Here is a 25,756-nt window from a genome sequence, read left to right as displayed (position 1 = left end):
CTGTGCTCTTGCCCTTATGCTTAGAACCTTATTCTTGCAGCCATTGTAGATGGGCCTTAAGACTCGCAAAACTGGTTATAATTCGATCTTGCGTTTAAGATCGCGTCGAGTTTATTACTAGATGATGCGTGACGAATAAAACGGCTCTCAGCGTCAGGAAATGGCGGCGACTCGGTGGCTGGTGAGATAATCTTTTCTCTCAAGTGTCATACAATTCAATGAATTGAATTGTTGAAACTTGATATTTTTTATCATTTTTTTCTTAAATATTGTTCATCGATGTTCTGTTTTTAGTTATTTGCTGCTTTCGAGATTAGAAAATATCTCTGTGAACAGTCCGCCATACAGAATTTTGCTCACGCGCATGCGCATTCATCGCACATTTTCTCCGTATCTCTTGATTCTTGTGTCGCATGCGATTTTGGCAGATGCGAATCAAAGCACAAGTTATAAAGCTAGACGTTCCGAAGCCAATGTCGTGGAAGGCCATCGCATCCGTCGATCAACGATCTCACCGGTGTTTCATGAGTCTCGACAGAGTAAGCACACGTTACTGTTGCTCGCCCATCACGAGCGATCGCATTTGTCGACCGCGCAACAAACTGTACGGACGTGTTGCCTTCTTGCTACGATCTATATCTGACTACGGAAGGGACGCTGCTGCTTGATCACGGATGCATATATCGATGGTGAGTACAAGAACGATCGCAAGACCGATCCATGACTTTCAACCTCGTGGCTGTATGTCAGAAAAAGCTATACTTGTCCTTCTGTGACCAATCGAGGGGGGCTTTCGTATTTTTTTTCTTTTTCTTACTGTCACGCATTGTGTCTTTTCTGAAAGCTGATCTTGCCGAAAAAACCAGATTGTTGTTTTTAGCAGGATATATTTTATTGTCAGTAAAAACTTGTAAGTCTGCTGCTGCCGTATGTACAATCAATAGAACAATATTCATTTAAGTTGCATGGATTGAGGTGAATGAAGAGACAAAGTGAGCAAAGATGGAGGTTTTACTTGGGAAATTTATTCGTAACTTTGATATGAATATTCAATGAGCATCTTTGAATTTTAGGTTCTTTTTCTTTATTTCTCTTTTCTCTCTCTCTCTCTCTCTCTTGTTATTTTTTTCTCTCTCTTTCTTTTGCTCCTCTCTCTTTCCTTCTTTTATTTATTCATTTTGCCACTTTTCTCATATATGTAATGAATAATGGTATAAATCTAATTATGTATGTGTTGTAGGTGTAGTCATGGTTGAGATACCAAAGGATTGTGTCTTGCAGTGGGCAGGCCATGCTGGATATATTACGGAAAGATTCAGTGGTCTATTGGCACGTCAAGCTCTAGTTGATGTCACATTGATCTGCGATGAACAAAAACTACGTGTTCACAAGCTGGTTTTAGCTTCGAATAGTGTATATTTTGAGGTATGTATATAAATTTTATGATGAAATGGTAATAGCCATGCTTTATGTATATTTTGGAAACTAGGTCTATATATTTTATATGCTGATTTAATTATTCTTTCACTTGGATGTCATGATTTATTCTCAATTATTGATACATACTTTTTATATAAATTGTATTTATTATATTGATATTTGTCATTCATTGCACATCAATATCAGCAGATAAAGTGGATATTATATATCCCATTGACAGTTGTTATTGTTTTTAAAATATACCACTAAACATTAACATACAAAAAGAACATTAAACTTGCTTGTTTTCTGCCTATACAAACTGTTTTATAAGATAGAAGGTATATACTTTCAGATATTCAGTAGAATTTTAGTAGAAGTTTAATAGAGAGTTTTAATAGAATAGTCACAATGTGTACTTTGTAGAGGTAGTATAAAGAGATTCTCGAAACATAATGTGTAAAAGTGGATGGAGGAAAGAGTAATTTGTTTTTATTTACACTTGTTGCAGCAAATTGCTTCACTTTCATCATGAAATGTGTTGATTAATGTTTCGATGCGCATCTCTATTTTTCCTTGGAGATCTGCTGATGACTGAGCAGTATCATTAAGATTTTGTTGAATGAACTTAAGGATCTCTTATTGTCGTTATAATTGTTTTTTAATTATTTATCTATAAAATTATTTATTGATAAAGAGAACTCCTTAATTGTTTGTGCTCAGTGAAGCAAGGTAATGATAATTCGACGTTATATTTTTATAATCACACTTATTGTCTTAATTTAATAAGTAAATTCAATTTCTTCATTATCTGTACTCTTGAAAATATTTACTACTGTCAGAAACTCCAGAAAGACATCTTTCCAATACTCAATTGCCTAAAATTATTTGAATATATAATGAGAAAGATTATATACATTGGGTATCACTTCCAAGGGTCTCCTAATAATATACACCAACAGAGAAAATTGTCTGAACGTTTATAGAAGAGGATGATAATTGTCACTAAAATCCAATAAAACACGCATATGTAGAGAGTAATGTTACAAATTTTATCAACAAAATATTACTGAGCTTGCGTCTATGATTCTCCTCTCACCTGTATAAACTTTATCACGTATAAACTCATGAAATTTTTATTACATCTATTTCAAAATCAAAAAATATAGTGTATTTATGGTAGAACGATTTTGCAGGGGTAATATAAGATTCGTATAAACTAAAGAAAGCCTTGCGTGTATTCGGAATTTCGTTATTTCTTTGCAAACATTCGAAGAAACCAAGTTCGAAGGGCATACTTTATACAGTTTTCAAACAACAGCCGTTCTTTAGAAAGGTATTAAATAACTAATTCATATGATCTAAGGGTAGAGTAAAGTATGTACACTCGAGTGTTTCTATCTTCCGAGAATACGTTTAATATCGTTTCGTGTTCGTGTATGCAACGAGTCTATATAGAGAATTACAGAATTGCTTGCATGATGTGATTATTTTTCCACGTACGAATAAATAAATCATTGTCGCGTAAAAGACTATACGACAGTTTAGAAAGTGCATCGACGACTAAATTATTAATCTTTCAACTGCTCCTATCAAGAGCGTGCTGGCTCACAACTCGCTGCTTGCTCTTGCACCAAAAAGAACTTATAAAACACGTGTTGAATGCGTATGCGAGGAATAATTCGAGTCGTGCGGTTGAAGGATTAAAGTCAATCTTTAAAATTACGTCTACACTCTTAGCTCTCTAACTTTCTCAATTTTTATTATTTCTCTGCGATATTCCGTTTTGTTGTTGCACCATAGGAGATACTACAGCAAGACCTGGGGCAAGAACCGATTATACTTTTAAAAGACTTGGACTTTGAAATTCTCAAGGCCATGGTCGAATTCATGTATTGCGGAGAAACCACGGTATCCCACCACTATTTGTCATCCTTGCTGAATGCAGCGAAAATTTTCAAGGTACGTATTACCATTATATCCGATCGAGATTTCACTTGATATCGAATCTAACTTGCCCCCCGCATTTTCCCTCACAAGGTGAAAAAATTGGTATCCGTGATCGACACAATCTTTGGCACGAGAAAGATCCTCGACAACTTTGAGACTTGCCTGAAACAACAGACGGGAGACTACAATCTAAAAGTTACAAACAATTCGCTCACGGAGAACGATTACGTCTGTGTCAGATGTGATAAGCTGAGTATGGACAACACTTCGCTTTGCGCCGATAGCAATAACGACGTATGCTCAACAAAGAATCAGTCTTTAGAGAACGACACGATTGACGACACCGAGCACGATTCCGAGCACACGTTGTACGACGAGTCGGACGTTATCGATATCGATAGCGGCAAGGCTGCAGAAACGTCGTCCTTCTCAATGTCCGACGTAAACATCAGCTGGCGAAGCGATATCATTAGCGCCGTGTCCGCGCACGGTAACGTAAATCAAGTACAAACGATGGGGTGTGCACGCGATGATAGGGACGAAACTTATTGCAATAATAGTCACGACTTAAAACCTATGTTGTACGAACAATGCTGTGATTTAACCGAGGTAAGCGAACATCACGATCAAACCACCTGCTCCTCCGCCTCCGCCTCCGCTTCCTCCTGCTCCACGACGACGACGACGACGACGACGACGACGACGACGACGACGACGACGACGACGACGACGACGACTTGCTTTCCGCGAGTCGACGATGATCCTGAGCACTGTCTCGACGACATGAGTAGCGCAGTTCCTCTTAGCAAAGTAGGCAAATGCATCAAGGTTTACACGCACAAGCGACGCAAGTCCGTGGACGAGATGCGCAACAAGCTTGTAAATGCGCAATGCAATCTAGTGCCAACCTCGCTAGCATCTACAGACTCGATAGATCTACTGGACGAACCGATCGCCAACGACGTACCGGTCACTCTGTTAACGTCCTTGGACATGGAGAGCGACGAATATATTCTGAGCTTGAGCACAGAGAGTATACAGTCTATAGTAGGTAGTACCATAAGCGACCAGCACACAGTGATTGGTTGCAAGAAGTTGCATGCAAAAGCGGACAGCGTCGAGAAGGAGCGAGCGAGCTACGCGGATTGTACGAAGCCGGTGCTGAGACGGAGCACGCGACTGAATCAACAGGAGAGCGACGAGACGGTGAGTAACGGCGGCGGGATGATATCTTCCACGGCAAGTGTCGCAGGAGTCGAGAAACCGTTCAAGAAGGGCAATTCTCCCAATCGAACGGATTCGTGCACGAAAGCGAGACGCAAAGGAAGAGAGGATCGCAAAGTGCCGGATCAACACGGTACTACCGGGGCTGTCGACACGACGCTGCAATGTGTCATGAAGAAAAGCTTGAGGAACAAGAGGAGCAACTCGAAGTTGATGGTGAAAAAGAGCAGCAAGTCTACGTGCGTGGTGGCCAGCACAATGAGCGTAGGTAAAGATGAGGAGTCGAGACTGGCAAAAACAACGATAGCAACGACGATTGATGGGATCGGAAACGAGAGTACGGAAGGATGGATGACGTTGGACCAAGGTTCCGTTTCGCCCGTAAGATTCGACACGATCAGCGGCATCGATCGCGCTCTCTGGGGCGACAGGTCCGACAGGTTGAGCGACCAGGAGAATCAGACGAGTTCGCTCGTGTATTCGCCCAACAACGCGATCCCCTTCGCCGTCGGCTTGCTCCCACTGCGCACCGCGTTGGAGAAGATGCAGGCGACGCCGGACTATCAGCCGCGTAAGACCCGCTCGTCGTTCGCCCCGTTGCGGCAAGACGGTGGTGCGTTGAAGCGCAAGGCGAACGGCGCGTTCACGGACGTCACGAAGAAGCAGATGGTCGGCAGCAACGCCGAAAGCCCGAAGACCGTATGCCATATACAAATTAAAACCGCGCCGTCGCAGGACATGAAGAGCCGCAAGTCGCGGTTGCTCGCCGCAACCGGCGACGGACGGCGCGAGCAAGCAATAACGCAGGTTAGTTAGAATATATTTGCAATGGGATATTCGACATTCGACATGAGACGCCGCGCGTGAGCTCGCAGCTTCCTTCACAAGGACTCTCTGAATAGTCTTTCGACTTTGTGTTTTATAAATCAGAAGTATATATATATATATATATATATATATATATATATATATATATAGGTATATATATATAGGTATATATATTTGTAGGAACTCCTGACATTGGTAATTTATTTCATTTGCCATATGTACACGGTCGAGTGTGACACTTGAGTATCGTCTCGAGATCTCCGCGGTGAGGAACGATCTCCATCATCAGTAGGTGGTGTAAATGTACCGTTGCTTTTACGTCACATTTTTGCAGAAAAAGAAGATTGTCTCTCGCGCGGTAGTCTCTCGTCGTCGCGTACATATATGCATACATACATACATATATATATACATATATATACATATATATATATATATATATATATATATATATTAGATAAAAAAATATGCTCTACTTGAGAAAAACGTCGTGTGTTTCCCATAACTCGTTTATCACGTGCATAAATCTATTTTTATAACGTTAATTTAATTGTAATTTAGCTTGAGATATCATTGAATTTGCAATCACGTAGATTTAAGTGCAGAGATAACATCCCTATTGTGCTTCAGCAAAGTTCAAAGGAAACACCGTCATGTTTTTCTTTCCTTTTCTTCTTTTCTTTCGTGTTTGTAATAGTTTCAGGGACGAATTTTAAGCGTGATAGAATGGCGTCGATTTTGCATGATTATGCCTCATCAAATTAACTCGTTAGCCAGATTGCTTACTACCAGATAATGAACGTATTTGAACGCGAGAAAATGAATACTGTATTATCTCTGGCGACTGTGCTGCAAAAAGATGTATGCCCGGAATTAATTTTAAGCATCTGTAAAATAATGCGCGCAATAGAGAGGGAGATAAGAGGTAACGATAATATTATATTTTTATAAATTTTGGTTTTTTAATTATACACAACACACACACACACACACACACACATACACACTCAGATAATAACTTTGAAAAAAATAATCTTAAAGAGTACTTTGTACCTTCAGAAGCATAGTAGCAATAACTTTTTAACGTGAAAACTCGTGAGTCATATTAGCATGTAACTTAAAGTAAATTAGCAAATTGTAAAACAGAGAGAATAATTTGTATAAATTAATGTAGTGAGCATCGTGCTGGATAATTGCTTATTTATCATTTCAATGTCTACATCGCGTATCTTTTACTTAAAAGGCGTCTCTGTTAGCTTACTGTTGAGTACATTATGACTAACTTAAAATAAGAATGCGTGCTATATAAGTGGTAACGAAGCTCCTACATGTGTGTTTGTGACAGTCACATCGTTAAAGGGAAAAGGAACAAGCGCGTTTTCAATGTACAAAATGTATTTTTAATATAACTTAACCAAACTCACGTGATGTACGAGCGTATATATTTTCTTTTTCCATTTTGTACATTTAGCTACAGTATTCTTAGAATTAAAACAGTTGCTGCTCAATGTAAAAGGATTGTTTATCGCGATGACGTACAGATAGTGTTGAGAAGAAAATATACATGAATGTAAATACATTTATACATATATACAGATATAGATGTATATACATATATTTTTTCACAATAAATGTTTTCGATGGGAATTGGCAATCTTTATAGAGCTTATTCCCATCTTTCTGATTCTGATATTTTGGTTACAGTTTCCGCGTGCTAATATTGTAGAATGTTTCAGTTCAAGACATCCATTTTCAGTATCCTTTTCCAATATCCTTTTCCACGTTCTTCGAACCTCAACGAGATAAGCGAAATGCTCCGGACAATTAGGAGAAACTCGATGACCCGCGACGACTGTTAATTATCAAATCCAAATCATTCATTTTCACGTATTGCGTTGAAGTGATCGCTTCTTCTCTCTCAGGTATACACTCGACGTGCATATATTTCGTGGAATACATCGTACTCTTTGCTTGAGTAATAATAATAATAAAAAAATCAACAAAAAATATTAGGATCCGAAGGGGGTAGAAAGCGGAGCGTGAACGTAAAAATAGCAATGCAACCGCGCGATACATGGTTTTGACACTGCGCAGAAGGACAGACAGAGCGAGAGCGAACGAGAGAGAGAGAGAGAGAGAGAGAGAGAGAAAGATTAAAGAAAGAAACACAGCGGCTTCTATTTATAGCTGTGTAATTTGATTGGCCGCACAAACACGATGACACGCGTGCAATCCATGCGCGACTAGGCGGCGATCTTCATTAGTATGTATACATACTTGCTTATTTCTTTGGTTGACCGATGAGCGATCAGGCAGCTCGATATCGCATGCATATATGTATATATATACATGTATATATTCGTGCGTTTATGTATATGCACAATGTGCAAGAAATTGATTTCATGAATGAATGCGAGCATAAGAACTTGCGACACATTTAGCGCAAAAATGTGCTCACCGAGTTGTGCAATCTTTGTTTTTCTCCTTTCCTTTTTCAATTCTTTTTTCCGCTCGGTGCATCAGTGCACATAGAAGAATAATTCTCGCGAAACTATATCGAGAGAGAGAGAGAGAGAGAGAGAGAGAGGGAGAGGGAGAGAGAGAGAGACGCAAGACGAGAGAAATACCAGCGGGTTCTATAAAAAAGGAACGTATCCTTTCCAGAAATAATACTTGGGACGTGTTTGCGGAATGTGTGCGAAAGTGGCTTCCCGTTGGGAGAAAATACCTCTCGATGTATTATCGCCCGCTTGTTTATCTTCCGTGAAATGGCGAATTAAAGGACGATTGCGGCTAACAGGTAAATCGTCGGATGCGACCGCAGCACAGTGGATGAAAATCAAAACTAGCCGGCCAAAATTCCTAACTTGTCAGAAAATGTATATTTAATAATCATATTCACGATTTAACATCTATAGAGATGTGTAGATTTTATTTTTCATGATAAAATGTTTAAAATATTTAATATGAATGAGGATTAAGTATAAATTTATTTATAATATTATAATTTATAATAAAATTTATTTATAATATAATATTTATAATAATTCCCATTGGCGTCACCCAGGATTAACGACAAGGACGTTGGAAGAAATGTCCCATTTTTGTAGTTTTTTTTATTTTTTTGTATTTTTTATATTTTTTGTTTTTTTATTTTTTTTATTTTTTTCTTTGTTTTTGTATTCCTTTAATTTTTTTATTTCAAGTTAAAACAATTTTCAGTCATTATTTTCATTAGACTCATCTTCTATATTAATAGTCTCAGATTGCTTTAATAAATTTAAAATTTCTGCAGAAATAATTTTGTTTTTTTTGGCAGAAATTTGTCTTAAAGATATAATGTAAGAATCAGAGAAAACAAGCAATCTTTGGAACAAATCCTCATTTGTTGCAACTCTTGAACATTTTCTTGTATGATGCTGTCTAAAATATCGGCAGTCTTTATTTCTTGCTTCTTGGGCTTCTTTAGAAAGAAGTCCAAGTGGAAGAATGGCAGTCGATATTATTATTTCACCATAGCCTAATAATTTACATAGAGTTGGTGACATTGGATACCAACTGTAAACTTTCCTGTACAAATTCGCAGTTTCTTTGCAATATTCGCCAAATTTAGTACAATCGATTTCATGACCAGAGGAGATGGCTTTTAGTAAAGTGGAAAGTCGAATAATAAAGCCTTCGTCAATATCAGTAATTTGATTGGATACTGCTGGATTCTCGAAGAACCTACGTGCAGTATTGTCATCATTCGTGTTTTCTGTTCCTTGCTTTGGGATATCTATGATTAATCGCAGTCGCTTTTGGAGTTGACCTTGAATAATTTTTTTTTGTTTTTCAAATTCTATTTTATCAGTGCCACGGATGCACCATTTTTTTAGCGTCATTCTGTAAACAAGGGACAGGCATATTTCGAAACATCTTATTAAACAATGGAACTTGCTTCTTCTTAGAAGAAGAAGCAAGTTCTGTAGCTTTAGTTTTATTTTTACAAAGAGAAAACAGTGAATTTGGAATTACGAATTCCTTTTCTAGCCATAATTTTGTTGTTTCGACGAACCCATCAGAACTTTTCCGTAATTTCGACTTTCGTTGTGCAATTTTAGTGAGAAAGATATAGATACAATTGTATAGATCTTTTTCAGTAGAAGACAAACATTCTGAAATACCCATCTTGTTAAAAATAAAATTTTTCAAAAATTCCATACGGGAAGATGGTTGATTTGTATTGCAATTTTGTAATGCTTCATACAACTGAAGTCGCGTGAAATAAACCATATTATTATATAACTAAGCCGATATATTTTAAAAATTTGCAAAACCAAAATCTTGTGCGGGTCTACTAATTTATAATACTCGGTGTAGTTTTACGAACAAAAAAGTTCTTTGCCTTCAAGCAGTTCTGTGAAAGTGAGTTCGCACACAGTCGCTCTTTCTCTACTACTACTATTTTCAGGAAAACTACTCTTAAAATTAAGACAGATTGTTTGAAATTAAAAATGTATCTAAATTTTTAACAAATTTTTAAAGTGTAGTCTTGAAAAAGAACAAATTTTTTTCGTGCCGATTTATATAATTCGAGGTCATATCTTATTTTCAATAGTTATCAATATGAATTTAAAACAGAACACACATTATGTTGTATAAAAACACTTCCATTGACTTCCGCGCTGAGACTTATTTAGCATGAAGTATATACCCAAACAAACTGATGTATAAAAGGAGATGAAGCGATTCATCTTTTCCCAGTACTTCTCAAAATTATAAAATAAGCCCTTACAAAATAATCAAGCAAATATAAAATATTAAATTATAGAAAAAACAAAATACAATACCAAAAGGTGACGAGAAATTATAAAAACAGCAAAATATAAAAATTTAATGAGATAGGCTTGTTGACAAGATTAGTGATTCCTCATAAAGTGCTACATACAGATACAATTTGCTGTGAATTGAGGAGCGCTGGGAATCGCTTCATCTCCTTTTGTACATTAGTTTGTATGGATATATACTTCATGCTAAATAAGTCTCAGCGCGGAAGTCAATGGCAGTTTTTTTATACAACACAATGTGTGTTCTGTTTCAAATTCAAATTGATAGTCACAAAATTTTCAATATTAAAATAATCTTAATAGATTAAATAATGAGATAAACGATTTCTCGTCGTAGGCCCATTACTTGATAGATGATAGAAAAAAATGTTTCATTGATTACATCAACATTAACTTTAAGTAATCACTATGTACTTACATCAATTTGCAAAAACTTCAGCAAATACTAAATTGTAAGCTAAGTTTGATCATCGATATTTTTCTCATAATATTTCATATTTCATTAAAACTCTTATATTCGTGTTCATTCGTAACGTAGAAAAAAAGAAAAATTTATATTTGATCAAAATTAAAAATTTTATTTTTTCCATTTTTGGCCACCTAATATCGATTTTCATCCACTGTGCGCAGGTTACTTGAATGCGGCTGTACTGTTTCAGCTAATGAGATATACGCGAGTGCACAAATAAGTCGCATTTTTCGTTCTCACTCTCTCCCCCCTCCCCGCTCCGTCTCTCTCTTTCTCTCTCGCAAGTGCGCGCGCGTACATCATTGCGCGCTAGCACGCAGAAATAAGTTCTTCATTACGGTATATAAATAACAGCCTCTAGGACTAGTAAACTATTCAACCACGTAACGCCACGTAATGTATAATCGAGCTGTTAACCGGCGGGGTTTTGGCGAGTCTCGCGTTCATTTTGGCCATTTAGCTCCGTCCGATCGCGCGGTTAGCTTAAAATCGAACGCGATCGACACAGAGCGAGCGAGATCGATCTTTGAAGGATGCGACTCAGATTCGACAGATTCGGGGATATGCACCGATCGCGGGCGATCGCTGCTCGACAGTTACGCAATGTTTCTCTCAAATGGGCGATCATGCTTCGGAACGTTTGGAATTGATTTCCGAGCGATTTTTAGTCGCCGCGTCCCCTTTTCTTGTCTCCGCAACGTGGTGTCTTAGCAACGATCCGCTTGACGCTTATAGTTACGACACGCGACGCTCGTATTGAATTTTTTCTACATGTGAATCTCCACGTATTTATACATTGCTAAGGCGAAACAGAGAGAGAGAAAGAGAGAGATGAAACGAAACGAAACATAGCGACAGCCCCGAAATGATGATCGCCCGAACTGATCGTACGAGTGCACTGCGCTTCGGCGACGTCTCGGATGTGTCGCGTTTCGAGAGATCGGAAGAGAGCCGGTCCGGGAAGCGACGTCGCTCGCTTCCGAGTCGCGATCGATCGGATCGTCCGTCACTGTCTTCATCGGTACTGTTACTGTTGTCCAGGGCTCGCGGCTTGATCACTCGCTCGACGACGTGGGAGGAATTCGAGAGGCCTCGCAGTCTCAGCGTCGAAACGACGCGCTGACGAACGTTATACGAGCCGACGCGTTAAGCTCGAGCTCAGAGAGAGAGAGAGAGAGAGAGAGAGAAAGAGAGAGAGAGAGAGAGAGAGAGAGAAAGAGAAAGCGAATCGAGGAAAGGACGTGCCCGACGAGGCAGGTCGACGCAGTAGCGCAGCAGCACGGTGCAATCAATGGGCGCATATTGATCTCAACCTTTCGCGCGCGCCGAGTATCCACACCTGCGAAGGCGGACGAACGGTGTGAGAGAGAGAGAGAGAGAGAGAGAGAGAGAGGAGAGAGAGAGAGAGAGGAGAGAGGAGAGAGAGAGAGAGAGAGAGAGAGAGAGAGAGAGAGAGAGAGAGAGAGAGAGAGAGAGAGAGAGAGAGAGAGAGAGAGAGAGAGAGCGTGTCTCTCTGTCTCACGTCGCGCGCAAATCTTCGTCGACTCTGTCGACTTTTGCCTCTCTTTTTGCTCCTTAACCCTCGACAAGGTACAACAATAAGCGTCCCTCAGATGTCATCGAGAGATGGTTTCTCCTATTTGAAATTGTGCGTGAAAGTTTCGTCGAGAATATAAAACGAGAAGAGAGAGAGCAATGATTGCAGTTTACGATACGTGATTTATGAAATGTTCAATCGATTTCTCGATAATACACGTTCGATAGCGCACGTTGTTGTTCAAGCGCATAAAACGAGCGTGTTACCGCGGAATACCGCGGAAGTTGACACGCTCATTCGCGCGTCAAAACTTCGACGAGCCTTGGCTCGTCTGATTCAAAGCGATGCGATGTCTTATTTTTGTTTTACGAAAAGAAACGGGATTTTTGCATTTGCAATGCGAATCTGGATTCTTTTCTTCCTCCGTTTTTCAACCGTTTCGGAGCGCACGCGGAATTTGAAAATTTTCGAAGAAGCGGTCAAAGCGATCGATCGTTCGTCTACGAATTCATCGATATATCATATTTCGATATCTCGCGTAAAACTCGCATCGCTAACGCGTTCCCACGAGACTGTGTGGCTTGGTTTGCACAGTTTCTTTCGACGGATTGCAAATTTATAGAGCTCACACGAGTTCTCTCCGGAGTAAACCACAGTCGCTTGTTCCGTCGTTAAAAAATAAAACAAAACACGTGTGCGTATCGATCGATCGCCAATTCCGACCAATCGACAGGTATACGTGTTAATTGATACGTGTTAATTGACAAACTCACTGGGGAGTTTTTGCAACACCCTTTCTCAGATACGTTAAGCGTGAAATCGTGAATGCTATTGGTCGCGTACATTGCGACGTTATTTCCCAGTGAGTAACGTTCGTACGATTTACGTTTACCGTATCTGAGAGACGATGTTGCAAAAAGACACGGTTTAAATAAGCTGAGAAAAGGCGCGCTCAGTCAGTGCTTCCGCCACGGCGCGGCAGATGGCGCCGCGGCGAGCGCGCCGAGCGGCCGGATTGGCTGCTTCGAAAGTAGTGCCAGACATGTGTCGCGTTTCCCGCCTCCGGTGCGGTTTGTGTTGTGTGTGGGGGTCGCGCCAGTCCGGTGAGTCGGAGTGTAGAGACACGTAGAGAACAGCGCGTAAGGGCCTAGGCCGGAATCGAACCGCGGTGTCTTGGTCGGCTCTTCTCTCTTTCTCCCTCCTCTCTCGATCTATCTTTCTCTCCCTCTCTCCCTCTTTCTCTCACTCTCTCTCGCTCTCGCTCTCTCCGGCACGCACGACGCGCGACGCACGCAAGTAAGCGGGCGAGCGAACGAACGAGCGAGTGAGTGAGTGAGTGGTGAGTGAGTGAGTGAGTGAGTGAGCAAGTGAGTGAGTGAGCGAGCGAGCGAGTGAGTGGAACAGCGAGCACGCACGCACGTACGTACGTACATACGTACGCATGCACGCACGCACGCACGAACGCACGAACGCACAGCAGCAGCAGCAGCAGTAGAACAGCAGAGCAGAGTGAAGCAAAGCAGAGCGGTAGCGGTGGCTCCCTGTCCGCGCACTGTCCGGTGACCGACCGTGGTTCGGCTGTGTCCGTCCGTCGTATTATATTCCCGGCCCGAGAGAGAGCAAGGTTGCTGGCACGTAGTTGGTGTTGCGACGCAGGAGGCGGTGGGGACGGACGGACTGACGGACGGACGGACGGACGGACGGACGGACATACGGCGGGTGTGCGATTCGCGGTGTGCGCGTACGAAGCGGCGGAACGAGGAGCAGCGAGAGAGCGGTTTGGGACTGTGCCGGCCATGGAGAAGCGGATAGAGCTCGAGAAGCGGGGCAGAAACCCCGGCGACGTGAGTCAAATCTTTGGATATTATTTGATTTTCGCGTCGCTTATTGCTGTGCCTTCAATCTTTATCTCTCTCTCTCTCTCTCTCTTTCTCACTCCACCGCCTCTCCCCCTCCCCCAGTGTTGTGCGTCTTCTCTCCCGATGTGTTTCTCTCGTGTACACTCTTTCACTCTCTCTCTTTGTCTCTCTCTCTCTTTCTCTCTCTTTCTCTCTGCGATTCGCACGCGCTCCTTTATTACGTGCACAGGAGACCCACGCATTTACGCGGTGCTCGCGCTCGCGCTCGCGTCGCGTGCCACGCGACGATGTATGTCGTCGTCGTTGTCATTATCATCACCATCATCATCGTCACCGTTATCGTCATCATTGTATGGTCATTGTGCCCCGTCGTTGTCGTTGCGTCGCGTTGCGTTGTTGTTACCGCCTGGGTTCTCGCGGTTCGCGGCCGCCGTACGACCGAGTTAAACAGTCGGCGGCAGCGGTAGCGGTGGCGGCGGCGGCATTCGCTCGCCGTTGCCGCCGCGAAGGAGAGACGGTGAGAGGAATGAGAGAGAAAGAGAGAGGGAGAGAAAAGACAGAATCGCCGTGTTGCCCCGCGCTTTGGCGGCCGCGCGGCGACACAACACCACGCATTCGCTATAATGCGATACGCTGCAAGTGCTGCGTCCTTTTCATTTCTCTCTCCCTCTTCTCCTCTCTCTCTCTCTCTCTCTTTCTCATGCGTTCGGTGAGCATTTCGTCTCGACGGTGACCGCGTGGCCGCCACCATCGGGCCCCGTGGACGGATCGTCTCCGACCGGGACACGGCATATGCACGCACTAACGATGGCCGCGAACGAGCAACGGGCATGGCGCGTCGGAGAAGCTTCTCGATTCTCTTTATCCCTTCCCTTCTCTTTCTCTTTCTCGCACCTCGGCACGTACTCGTCTTTCTATTCTACATCCTTCCGACTGCTCCATTTCTCTCTCTCTCTCTCTCTCTCTCTCTTTCTCATCTTTCAGCTTGTTTGCTCGCATATCCGCCGTTCTATTTCGCGTGGTTTCTCTCTCTCTCTCTCTCTCTCACACTCTCTCACGAAAGGCGACCGCGCGTCGATCGACGACGCGACCAATCGCCTTCTCTCGCCCTCGGAAGTGATCTCGCGGCGATCGGCATCGTGACGCGCCGTGCGTCTTTCGTCTCGACTCGACTCTCGCCTCGTCTTGTCTCACCTCACCTCGTCTCGCCTCTGCCTCGCCTGTTACTTCGCCAAGCCTCGCCTCGTCTCTCTCATCGCGTTGTACGAGTGAGAAATTTTGGACGCTACGCGGGCGCACGACGACGACGCGCCGTGCCGTGCCGTGCCGTGCCGCGCGATCGGCGCTCTGTCGAAATGCCGGTGCACGGCGATACGGCGGGTTATGTACATACGACGTCGTGCGTGCATGCGGCACCGTTGCCCGCGCTATGTGGTTCCTTAATCGCGCGCGTTTATATTAATACGCGATCGCTTATTCGCTGCCTGCCGCCTCTTACCGCGAGACGCGGGGAGATACATATTATGGCGATCGGGCGCGCGCGCGAGTCCATGACCACGACGACGACATGACGACGGGGACAATAATTTGGAGGAAAGGCGGTCGTCTTTCCGCTAACGCCGCAAGAGAGAGAGAGAGAGAGACGCGCGATTGCAGAGCCGATCGCGCGTCATGCATCGAGCGCACGCACCAGCGTGTTCTCTGCAATTAATGGTGGATCTCTCGCGCGGCGACATTGTCGCTCGACTTTACATCCGAGTGGATAATCGATCTCGCTCGTTCCCCCCCCCTCTCTTTCTCCCTCTCTCTCTGTCTCTCTCTGTCTCTCTCTCTCTCTCTCTCTCTCTCTCTCTCTCTCTCTCTCTCTCTCTCTCTCTCTCTCTCTCTCTCTCTCTCTCTCTGTCTTCCTTCTGTCGAAACGCGCGCGCGGCACACTCGGTGTGCGAAGGAGGACGGATTTATTCGGTGGCAATTTCACTTCCGCGTGTTAACAAACTCTACACGAGGTTTACGTTCTATACGATTTCTCAAGTAATGACAAAACTCTCTGGCACGCCAAGTTCGCCGCCACGCGACCGGCCACGGTGCACGTTGCGATTACTCGGAGAATACTCGTCGATACTCTTCTCGCCCCTTCGGTCATGAAAATTCTCAACCCGCGGCTAGTCACTAGTTGCATTTCTCCAGCATTTTCATCTCGTCGTCCCCGGCTGCTGCACACCTGCGTGCGTTTTGCGTGCATGCACGCGAGCGGCGGGACGGGTTAAAGCCCAAACCGAGAATCGCAGTCGAATTTCTTCTCGCTCGTTCTTCGCGTACATATCTCTCCTGATGTCGAGAAATTGAAATATCGCGGGGTCGCGTCACGAAAGTATACAGCACGAAATCGCTGATAAAAGCTCGGAAGCTTACGATCGACATATTTGCGATCACGACAAAGCGTTGTTCGGCGACGTGCTCGGGGAGATGAATCAGTCGGACAGCATCGTGGAAAAATCGCACTGCGATTATCCCGGGTTAATCGGCGCCGCCGTTACGATACGAACGTAGAAATTTGTTTGCCCGAACCCCGGCGTGTTCGCTGAGTTACATAAGTGATTGATGAAATCTCCATCATCGCCGCGTTCGCGCGTTAAATGCGTGCGCGCCAAGTAACGAAATACTCGAACGTGAGAGAAAGAGAGAGAGAGAGAGAGAGAGAGAGAGAGAGAGAGAGAGAGAGAGAGAGATCGCCCAGGCGGATTTTTATATCCGATCGGAATCGATCCTGCGATGTTTCCTGCGAGCAAATTCGTCAGATCGGATCCCGGTGTATCGCGCGGATAAAAATATTTGTAGATTCATTCGCGAGATAAGATACTCGCCAAGTGAATCCTCTCCCGCGCGATGGGGAACAACAACGGGGGCTCCTCGGCGAATGCCGCAGGATCTACGATTCCGATTGAGATTAATCTCGACGAGAAGGATATAATCACACGTGGCTCGCGATTTTCCGCCGAAACGCGTCACATTTTCCATTAACGGTCGCGCTCGTTAATTAGGCGCGACTAATTGCGAAGAATGGAGCGTGTGCGCGTGTGTATACGCGTGTGTATACGTGTGATCCCGTCGAACCTGACTCGTCGCACGGCTGCCCGCCGGCTGCATTTTCGGAAAAACGCTGGAAAATGCCACCGGATTGATGGGCCGCCGCGACGAAGGAAATGTCGCAGCATCTGTTGAAAATTGTCTCTCGACCGCGAGAACAAATCTTCGTTAGCAGCGGGGCAACCTTGCGATAATAATAATACGTGTTTCGCCGATACTGCGTAAACTGCGCGTGTCTCGACTTTGGGCTGACGAATAAATTAAACCTGAATGGAGGAGAGACCGTTAATTACCCCGCGCGCAACGTCGATTATGCTTATACTTGCATCCGTGAAAATCCTCGCAAACTTTGCAATCGGAGCAAATACACATACATGCGCGCGCGCATATGCATGCACACACCCACACAGACGACCGGCAGTTTACAGCGTGTCTCTTAGCAAACTTCCCTTCTAGAACGCGTTGTTCCTGTCAGCGATAAAGCGTTTACGGCGGTGCTACGCGCAAGAGCAGTGTATGTCGTGCCGCCAGCTTGTTGACAATGATCGTTTGCGAGAATCTTTCTGCCATCGGTGTGACATCGATCGGCGTGAAAAAGTCGCGACAAGGTGGTGCCACTTCCGAGAGAGAGAGAGAGAGAGAGAGAGAGAGAGAGAGAGAGAGAGAGAGAGAGAGAGCGAGCGAGCGAGCGTACTCCGAAAATGCTCTCTCGGTTAGACACGAGCACACGCGGCGTCCTTGATGAAAGTCGAGCGTTTTCGCTCGATATCGGCGAGAATCTGAGAAGCCTCTCTCGATCGTATTAGTAAGCTCTAAAAAGGGGTAAAATCTCGAGTAATTGTCGCGATATACGAGACAACCGATTCAGCTCTCCTCTCTCTCTCTCTCTCTCGCGCGCGCGGTGGCGTCGCCGTGCCTCTTTCTCGTGGTGTTCGATTGGCGGCAATGGCGATGGAGATTGTTACGTGGCGCGAGGCAACGCCGAGCGAAATTAGTCCGGCGTGTGTGATTATTTGTCTATTGTATTTCCTAACGTCGAAGTATCGTCACACGGCGCTTCTGATTAGCGAAAACGCGCGGCAGAGATCGCGCGAAGCGAGCGGCGCGCATGCGCAGCTCGGCGCCACGTTATGTAAATGAAACGGTCTCTCGCGCTCTCGCTCGTTCGCTCCCGCGTGCACACGCGCGCGCGCGCACATGCTCGTTCCGCCGCCATGAGAGACGCGCGTGCACGCGGGCGGCTGGACGTCGCCATTGCGCTGCGGCGCCGGAGAAGGAAGACACTTCCGCCCTGGGAGAGAGGAGAGCGTCGCGACGTCGTCACCGACGGCGATGTGTCGTCCGTGCGCTCGTTCCACGTACTTGGTGCGTAAGTACGCACCGCGCTTCGCGATGCACGTATACATGTGTGTGTGTGTGTGTGTGTGTGTGTGTACGTGTATATATATATATATATATTATGTCGCCCGCTAATCATCGCATCGCCATCTTGGACGAGTCCACTCTGTCGTCGGTGGTGACTCCGGCCGATTCCGGCCGGCCGCCGAGACTCGTGGAGGAAAGGAGCCACGCGGCGCACGCACGAATGCACGCACGCACGGACGCACTGTTTCGCGCTCGCGACCCGACGCAACGGTCGTTCTTTTCTCCCTTTTTCTCTCTCTCTCTCTCTCTCGGAGTCGGCGCGAAGCGACGACGCGATGTTATATACATAGTATCGTCGCTTCGCGCCTCGCCGTCGTGTCGCGCCGTGCCCGGCCGATGTCAGCCGGCATCGCCCGACTTTCTCAGGTGCATCGCCGCATCGTCCACGCGGCGTCGCCTGTTCGTACGTGCGTGGGCGTTCGCAGAGCCGTAGCTAGGGTGTGGCGCAAAGGCGGGCGCCCCCGGTGTTTCGCTCAGCACTTTTGCTCACGGCGTGTCGCCGTGAAGCTTCTCTTCGATTGTCCAATTCCGGATTTCCGAAATTGTCGATGCATTACTGGAGATTTTTGCATGATGATCGTTACATCTCTCTCTCTCTCTCTCTCTCTCTCTCTCTCTCTCTCTCTCTTCCTCTCGGGATTAGCAGAGGAGGGGCAAAGGGAAATTTTATTTTGTCACGTGCGCTTGTCGTGTGATACAATAATCTTAAAGCTCATCATCAGACTCTCCTTAGGCTATTATCGCTATAATTACTTTGATAATCACATCCGGAAATGTCACGCCATAAAAGTTGGACGACGTGACACGTACGCATTCGTCGGCCTTCTTGCTCCGTGACTGCCATTGATCCACTCCTATGACTTCTCGTAACGATGCCACCGCGATCGGTGCAACGTCGGACATGTCCCTCGGTGGACGTAACAGAAAGTATAACGTAGAACGTAACGTATATACGAGATGTCCATTTCGACGCGCGGAATCGTGGGAAGCAGAGAAAAAATGGCATGCAGTCCGACTGAATTTTCTCAACGAGCATTCGAAACGAAATCAATCGGGAGATCCGCGGAGCAGGGCGGGGTCTGAAATGTCGTGTTACCTCGCTGTAATGTAGATTTACCACGCGACGCGACGTTCGAACGCATCAAGTACCAAGAGAGTACATCCATTGCGTCATTTGTTTCTCTTTCGGTCGCCACAAACGGAGCGAGGGAGGGACGGAAAGTATAGGATTACTTTACAGTTTGACCAGGTTTACCGGAAAAACGCGCGAAAATTGGAAGCCATTTTTTTTTTTCCCCCAAAGCAGGATCAAGCAGCAAGAATCGACGGCGTTGAGATATCGAGAAAATCATTGATACTTTTTTCAGCAACAAAGTATATCGATGGCAGCAGCCACCACCACCACCGCCTCCCCCCTCTCTCGGGCTCGGCGTCGCGTGCCGCAGTCCATGCTTGTCGCTCGCCGGCTTTTCCGACGCCGCTAAACAAGACGCGGCATGCACTCCGCTTACCGTCACGCCTCCTCCCTCTTTCTCCTTCCTCTCTCTCTCTCTCTCTCTCTCTCTTTCTCTCTCTCTCTCTCTCTCTCTCTCTCTCTCCTCTTCTCCAGTTCTAGAGGGAGAGGGGGAGAGAGAGAGAGAGAGAGGCGAGCGTGCGCGCGCGCGTTCCTCGTCATCCCCGCACCTCCTCCCCTTTAACTCCTTTCCGGCTCCGCTCTCGCCCTCTCGCCTTTCTCTTTCTTCGATCAATAAAATAGCCCATCTCCCGCGAAAGCTTATCGCTCGTTTGAATTTTAGCGTGAGGATGCCGGCCGACTTTTTTTCGTGTGCCACCCGATTTATCTCCCTCCTTCGATATTTCTTTCTCATTCCTCCTCGACGATCCGTCTTCTTTTCTTGTTTACGAGGAGAGAGGGGAGAGGAGACCGCGCAGAGAGAGAGAGAGAGAGAGAGAGAGAGAGAGAGAGAGAGAGAGAGTAATGTAATACGCATAATTCCGCGCAACTATGGGCCACGATGATATGGATTTCGATCCGGTGACGTTCGTTTCCCGAACGAGATTTCTTGTGTATGTAGTACGTGTGTACCGCGCGCGTGTGTTTCGCTCGCGAATAATTTAATAAATATCAATCTGGAAAATTGCACGACGCATTACAATTTTCCACGCGAAATAATGCATTCAGCTGCTATCGTCGTACATGTTGCGCTCTGCTTCAAGTATATTTCAATTCAAAGTATATCAATTTATACGCAAACGCGTTTCCCCTGTCGTTTGTTGATACACAAACAATTGGATGCTTCACGTTATCTCTTGTCTTTGTTACAGATCAAAGAACTTGTTCTTGATAACTGCCGGAGTACGCAAATTGTGGGCTTGACAAGCGAGTTTGTCTCCCTAGAATCATTAAGTCTCATCAATGTGGGTCTTACCAGTCTAAAAGGCTTCCCAAAGTTATCCAGTCTCAAAAAGGTACGTTTGTCTCGCAAATATGTATCGCGTACAATTATGTATACATACGAAAAATATTCGAGACATCGAGACGCAGTGACGAGATATCACAGAGGAAAAGTATATAAGTATTGAGCAATTTAGAAAAGACAGGTCGATTGTTTATCGCGAGGGCAAATCTTCTTTAAATGCAAAATAATATTGTTCTGTTTATGCAGCTGGAATTGAGCGATAATCGGATTTCGGGCGGTTTAAATCTGCTCGATTCGAGTCCCAAATTAACTCATCTGAATCTGAGTGGGAACAAAATTAAAGATCTCGACACGCTACAGCCATTGGTAAGTTCTCACGCTTGTTGTACACTTTATTAGGTGCCTGTTAGTCGTCAAGCAAAATAAACAATAATCGCTAACGATCTTTTCGCACTTTAGAAAGAGTTCAAGAACCTGAAGAGTCTCGACCTCTTCAACAATGAAGTGACAAATATGGATAATTACAGGGAGAAAGTTTTCAATCTGATCCCCAGTTTACGATATCTTGACGGGTACGAAGTTACAAATTATATCACCACACACAGGAGTAAACCGATTTGTATTTTTCTTCGCAAACCAATCTAAGCATGTTTCGCTTGTTACTTTTCAGATTTGACGCTGATGACGATGAAGTCGATGAAAGCGAGGACGATGAGGTAAACGGAAACGAAGACGGAGATGGCGACGCCAACGAGGAGGAGAGTGAAGATGGTTGGTTGAGAAAGAGTTCGATTTTATGATAATTATAAATTGCGGGTAGTAATATTGTGTGTATTTATGCCAAATTGTAGTTTCAGACGAGGAAGACGACGAATTTTTGGATGACGAACCAGGATTAGACATTGTGTACAAGGAAAACCTCGAAGTAAGTTTCGTTTTGTATTGCAAATAATTTGCAATACGAGATTACCGGCATGAAAGTATGCTTAAAGATGAACGGTATGTTCTTTTGCTCATTAGATGATTGCTCATTATTCCCATAGCATGATTACGAACTTGCATTTTGCAAGTTTTATAGCTTACATTGATCTAGTTTTCCAGTGTAATTAAAAATAAACACATTGATGTGATAGGATGACAGTGACGAAGAAGATTATATGGGAGAAGAAGAGGAAGAAGACGATGAGGAAGATAACGAAGATGAAGAACAGGACGAAGAGGAAGGTAAGAAACTTTGGAATTTTTCTTGCATTTCTGCTCGTTTCCATATAGAATTTTAAAGCTAATACGCGGTGTATTTTAACGTGACGAATACAAAGCACGAGCAAGAGAGTTCAGATCTCTTGTGATTTTTGCATTGAAATATATTTTCGTTTGCATTCTTTGCTAATGGTTAACTTTGATGCCTTGTACAACGGTGCTGATTACTGTGCAGAATTGTCACCAGTGCGAGGAAAGAAGAGAAAACATGAAGACGGAGGCGATTCAGGGAACTAGAACACTTAAGATGAAGGCAAATTTCTGGTACTGTTGAATGAGTGTAAAATTCGTATAAATAATAACAATAATTGCGACGCCGAGTGAACAGCTGGGAATCAAACTAATCGACCGACCAATGACAGACTCTACAGTTAGTGATGTGAATTTATCAGTAATTCATTGACTGAAGAAAATTGTCTGTGTAACAACAAAAGATTTGCCGTTGAAGCAGGAGCGGGTGATGCGAGAGATATAAGGGGAAAGGAAATGAATGCTGGCATAAAAATAGGGCTGCATTCCAGCTGGACACAGCACAGTTTTAGTTATACTAACGATATTTTATATAGAGTATATAGTGTTAGAGTATTAGTGGTGTTGCATAGAGTGCACGAAAGATCGAATATTAAATGAATCATGAAGAGAAAGCGTGAAAGAGGAGGAGAGACAGAGAGAGAGAGAGAGAGAGAGAGAGAGAGAGAGAGAGAGAGAGAGAGAGAGAGAGAGAGAGAGAGAGAGAGAGAGAGAGAGAGAGCGAGCGCGAACACGCAAGCGTGCCTGTGTGTATGTGTGTGTGTGTTTGTGTGTACGTATGTGTGTATGTATGCGCGCGCGAAAGAGACAGAAATAGAGAAGAAGGAGAGGCAGTGGAGTTTTACACTTGAAGGAGCATATTTGTCTGTTAGCTCCAGTCGGCCAAAGGCTGGTCACGCTGGAATGCGGTCATCGTTAATCAGTACTAAGGTTACATAAGTTACATTTTAAATACATTATTATTGTACCGTGAAAAAAATAAGTATAGAGTAAACGCGAGGAACAACTTTTGTACAGGTTTACACCATACATCGAGGTGCATTATATGCCTCTGTGATTTTTGGGACAGAAAATAAAGAGAGAATATATGTTGCTCGTATACGTGAGCGTATATATCCGACTAAGATGGGACGGGATCGGGAAGTAAGTCAAAAGAAAAAAAAAGAAAACAGAAAAAGAAGTAAAAAAAAAGTAAACCGGGAGTCGCTGTGAGCGACGTTGAATGCACGCGCGTTTGCGTATTTTCTCTTATAAGAAATGTGCGATTCTGTATCATCAATACGGGGGATGACTATCGATTTAGCGGATAGAAAAGCAAACAAAAAGAAAAGAAAACGAAAAATATCAGATAATATGTATTGTCGTTTTCAAACGAGCAATTCCGACGATGAGTAGAAGGGAGTTGCGCAAGATCGACGAATTTTTATCCGACGAATGAAAAACGCGAAATTCCACAAATACACCTCGATCGACGTGTTGAGCGTTGTTGCGAACGCGGACACGGTGTTATCCTAAGTTAGACTTTTTTCTAGTAAGCTTTAAGTTCCAGATATCCTATGTATGTACCAACGGCGATCGGCCGCCGCCCGGCGCATGGCTGTTAGGATTATTGTTATTTACTCTCGGGCATTGCGTAAGAGAGAAAGAAAGAATTGTGCTCTACTGTATTAACGTGAAGGAAATCGATTTGATTATTGCCACGATTTACTAAAGTAACACCCACTTTTCAAGATTGTACAGTTTGTACAGTTTTACATTGTACAGTTGTATAACTCGATCTCTTCGCTTTCTTTGATTTTTTTTTCTTTTTTATATACATATGTATATGTACATATATGTAGGACATCCATAGAGAGCTATCGTATTTTCTTTTAATTATACATCTCGTATTAAACGCGACAGAGGAAAAGAGCCGGTGGTAAAATGTCTCTCAAGGCGACATTGATCGATAATAAATCTGAAAACAAACATTTTGTCTATTTTATGCGGGAATTCCTTCGAGATGGAAAGTCAACGGTCGGAAAGTACTGAAATATTCAATGTTGAAAATTAAGAGAAATTGCGACAAATATGTATTTGCATCGGGTTTTCGCTAGAACGACACCGCATGCAACAACATTCACTAGAGTTGCTTTCTTTTCTCTTGCGAAAAGAGATACGATAATTCTGGGACATCCTGTGTATGCCACAGTATACAATTTTGTCAGTTGATGTAATTGATTTTTCTATAACATTATGTAAACTGTGCAGCAGAGGCCTCGGTGTGTATCTTTGGAACGAATTGCTAAAGAAACAAAAGTCAACATCGTGTGTGCGTCAAGATACATTAATCTTTAATTTCTGTCTCTGAAGTTACCATTGCGCTGAATACATTTCGTGATGAATGACGAAGAGTGCGAAGATATGATAGTTGATGGATTCATCCCAATATTATAATTAATATTAAATTACAAGTATGATTTTTTAAGGGACAACAAATATTTACACTCGCGCTTTCGCACTTTTCAATTCTACCGAGATCAGAAACGCAAAATTAGATGTAGGGGGGGGGGGGCGGTTATTAAGAAAGATATGAGAAGACATGAAGAAAATATGAGAGAAAAATGCGAGTAGAGCGACACACTTAACGATACGATGGGCGTAAGATAAGAGAAAGAAAGGAAGAAAGGTCTCGCAGGATGGATCAGATGATGTAGTTAATGGTGGGTGAGACTGTAACGAGTAGACTGGACGGGCAACCAGTCAACTACATAATCGTGTGAGAATGGATGTGGGAATGTGGTAGAGCGAATGAGAGTGCAAAGAGAGCGAGGATCGGTTTTATAAGAAAAAAAAGAATAAAAAATAATAATTATGATAGAGTCGAGGACCTGGCGCCTCCTTGTCGCCAGTTTGGTTATGGCCTTATCCAATTTTTCCAAGACTAAAGCAAATTTATATTAGGTACAATGAGTAAATGTGACATGTACAGGTCCAAATCTGTAAATTTCCAATCTTGCAATTCGTAATTGCGGCTCGCGCGGAAAAGCGTATTAAAGAGTTAAATTATAAAAATAATTAAGAATTTAAATTATAAATAATTTTTCGAGAGAAAGAGAGAGAAAGAGAGAAAGAAAAAAATATTCCGCGCGCCCCGCGACGTACACGTGACACTTACACACATACACACCACACTTTTGTCAATTGCGATTTTGGATAGACCATTTAAGTAAGGGGAAAATGAGAAAACAAATTTGTCTATCACCTTCTCTATTATCAGATATATTACATCTGTGTACTGTCTGTCTCTGTTTCCGTTGTTAAAATGGATTTTTATCATAACGTTTGTTTATTTCGAGCAATCCTCATCACACAAAATAAGAAAAGATAATTTATTAATAAAACCATTTACAAATCAATGTGTGTGATCGTTGCGTTCT

The 25,756-nt window shown here is 43.7% G+C and overlaps 2 protein-coding genes across 8 annotated transcripts; both read left to right on the top strand.

Annotated features, from left to right (window-relative positions):
* Positions 1 to 76: 76 nt before the first annotated feature.
* Positions 77 to 7,684, top strand: LOC105185486 (serine-rich adhesin for platelets). 5 transcript variants are annotated; one of them, XM_025302923.1, is made up of 7 exons: positions 1,271 to 1,425; positions 1,931 to 2,151; positions 2,356 to 2,536; positions 2,616 to 2,755; positions 3,223 to 3,381; positions 3,460 to 5,400; positions 6,119 to 7,684. In XM_025302923.1, exons 5-7 carry the CDS (start codon positions 3,298 to 3,300, stop codon positions 6,215 to 6,217), a joined length of 2,124 nt encoding a protein of 707 aa, XP_025158708.1. In that variant the 5' UTR covers positions 1,271 to 1,425; positions 1,931 to 2,151; positions 2,356 to 2,536; positions 2,616 to 2,755; positions 3,223 to 3,297; the 3' UTR covers positions 6,218 to 7,684. The 5 variants fall into 5 exon arrangements, with proteins under 5 accessions (XP_011143339.2, XP_025158708.1, XP_025158707.1 ...); XM_025302922.1 differs by having other exon boundaries at positions 2,262 to 2,456; XM_025302921.1 differs by having other exon boundaries at positions 2,262 to 2,536.
* A 6,030-nt stretch (positions 7,685 to 13,714) lies between these two features.
* Mapmodulin (acidic leucine-rich nuclear phosphoprotein 32 mapmodulin) lies at positions 13,715 to 22,546 on the top strand. 3 transcript variants are annotated; one of them, XM_011145038.3, is made up of 8 exons: positions 13,715 to 14,100; positions 20,953 to 21,096; positions 21,294 to 21,413; positions 21,507 to 21,619; positions 21,718 to 21,818; positions 21,899 to 21,972; positions 22,181 to 22,271; positions 22,483 to 22,546. In XM_011145038.3, exons 1-8 carry the CDS (start codon positions 14,053 to 14,055, stop codon positions 22,542 to 22,544), a joined length of 753 nt encoding a protein of 250 aa, XP_011143340.1. In that variant the 5' UTR covers positions 13,715 to 14,052; the 3' UTR covers positions 22,545 to 22,546. The 3 variants fall into 3 exon arrangements, with proteins under 3 accessions (XP_011143340.1, XP_011143341.1, XP_025158711.1); XM_011145039.3 differs by lacking the exon at positions 13,715 to 14,100 and adding an exon at positions 18,386 to 18,567; XM_025302926.1 differs by lacking the exon at positions 13,715 to 14,100 and adding an exon at positions 20,810 to 20,860.
* Positions 22,547 to 25,756: the final 3,210 nt, after the last annotated feature.

Source organism: Harpegnathos saltator, unplaced genomic scaffold (genome assembly GCF_003227715.2).
Source record: "Harpegnathos saltator strain DR-91 unplaced genomic scaffold, Hsal_v8.6 scaffold519, whole genome shotgun sequence".
Taxonomy (NCBI): domain Eukaryota; kingdom Metazoa; phylum Arthropoda; class Insecta; order Hymenoptera; family Formicidae; genus Harpegnathos; species Harpegnathos saltator.
The sequence above is the reverse complement of the archived record's forward strand: the minus strand, read 5'-3'. Positions and strand labels throughout refer to the sequence as shown.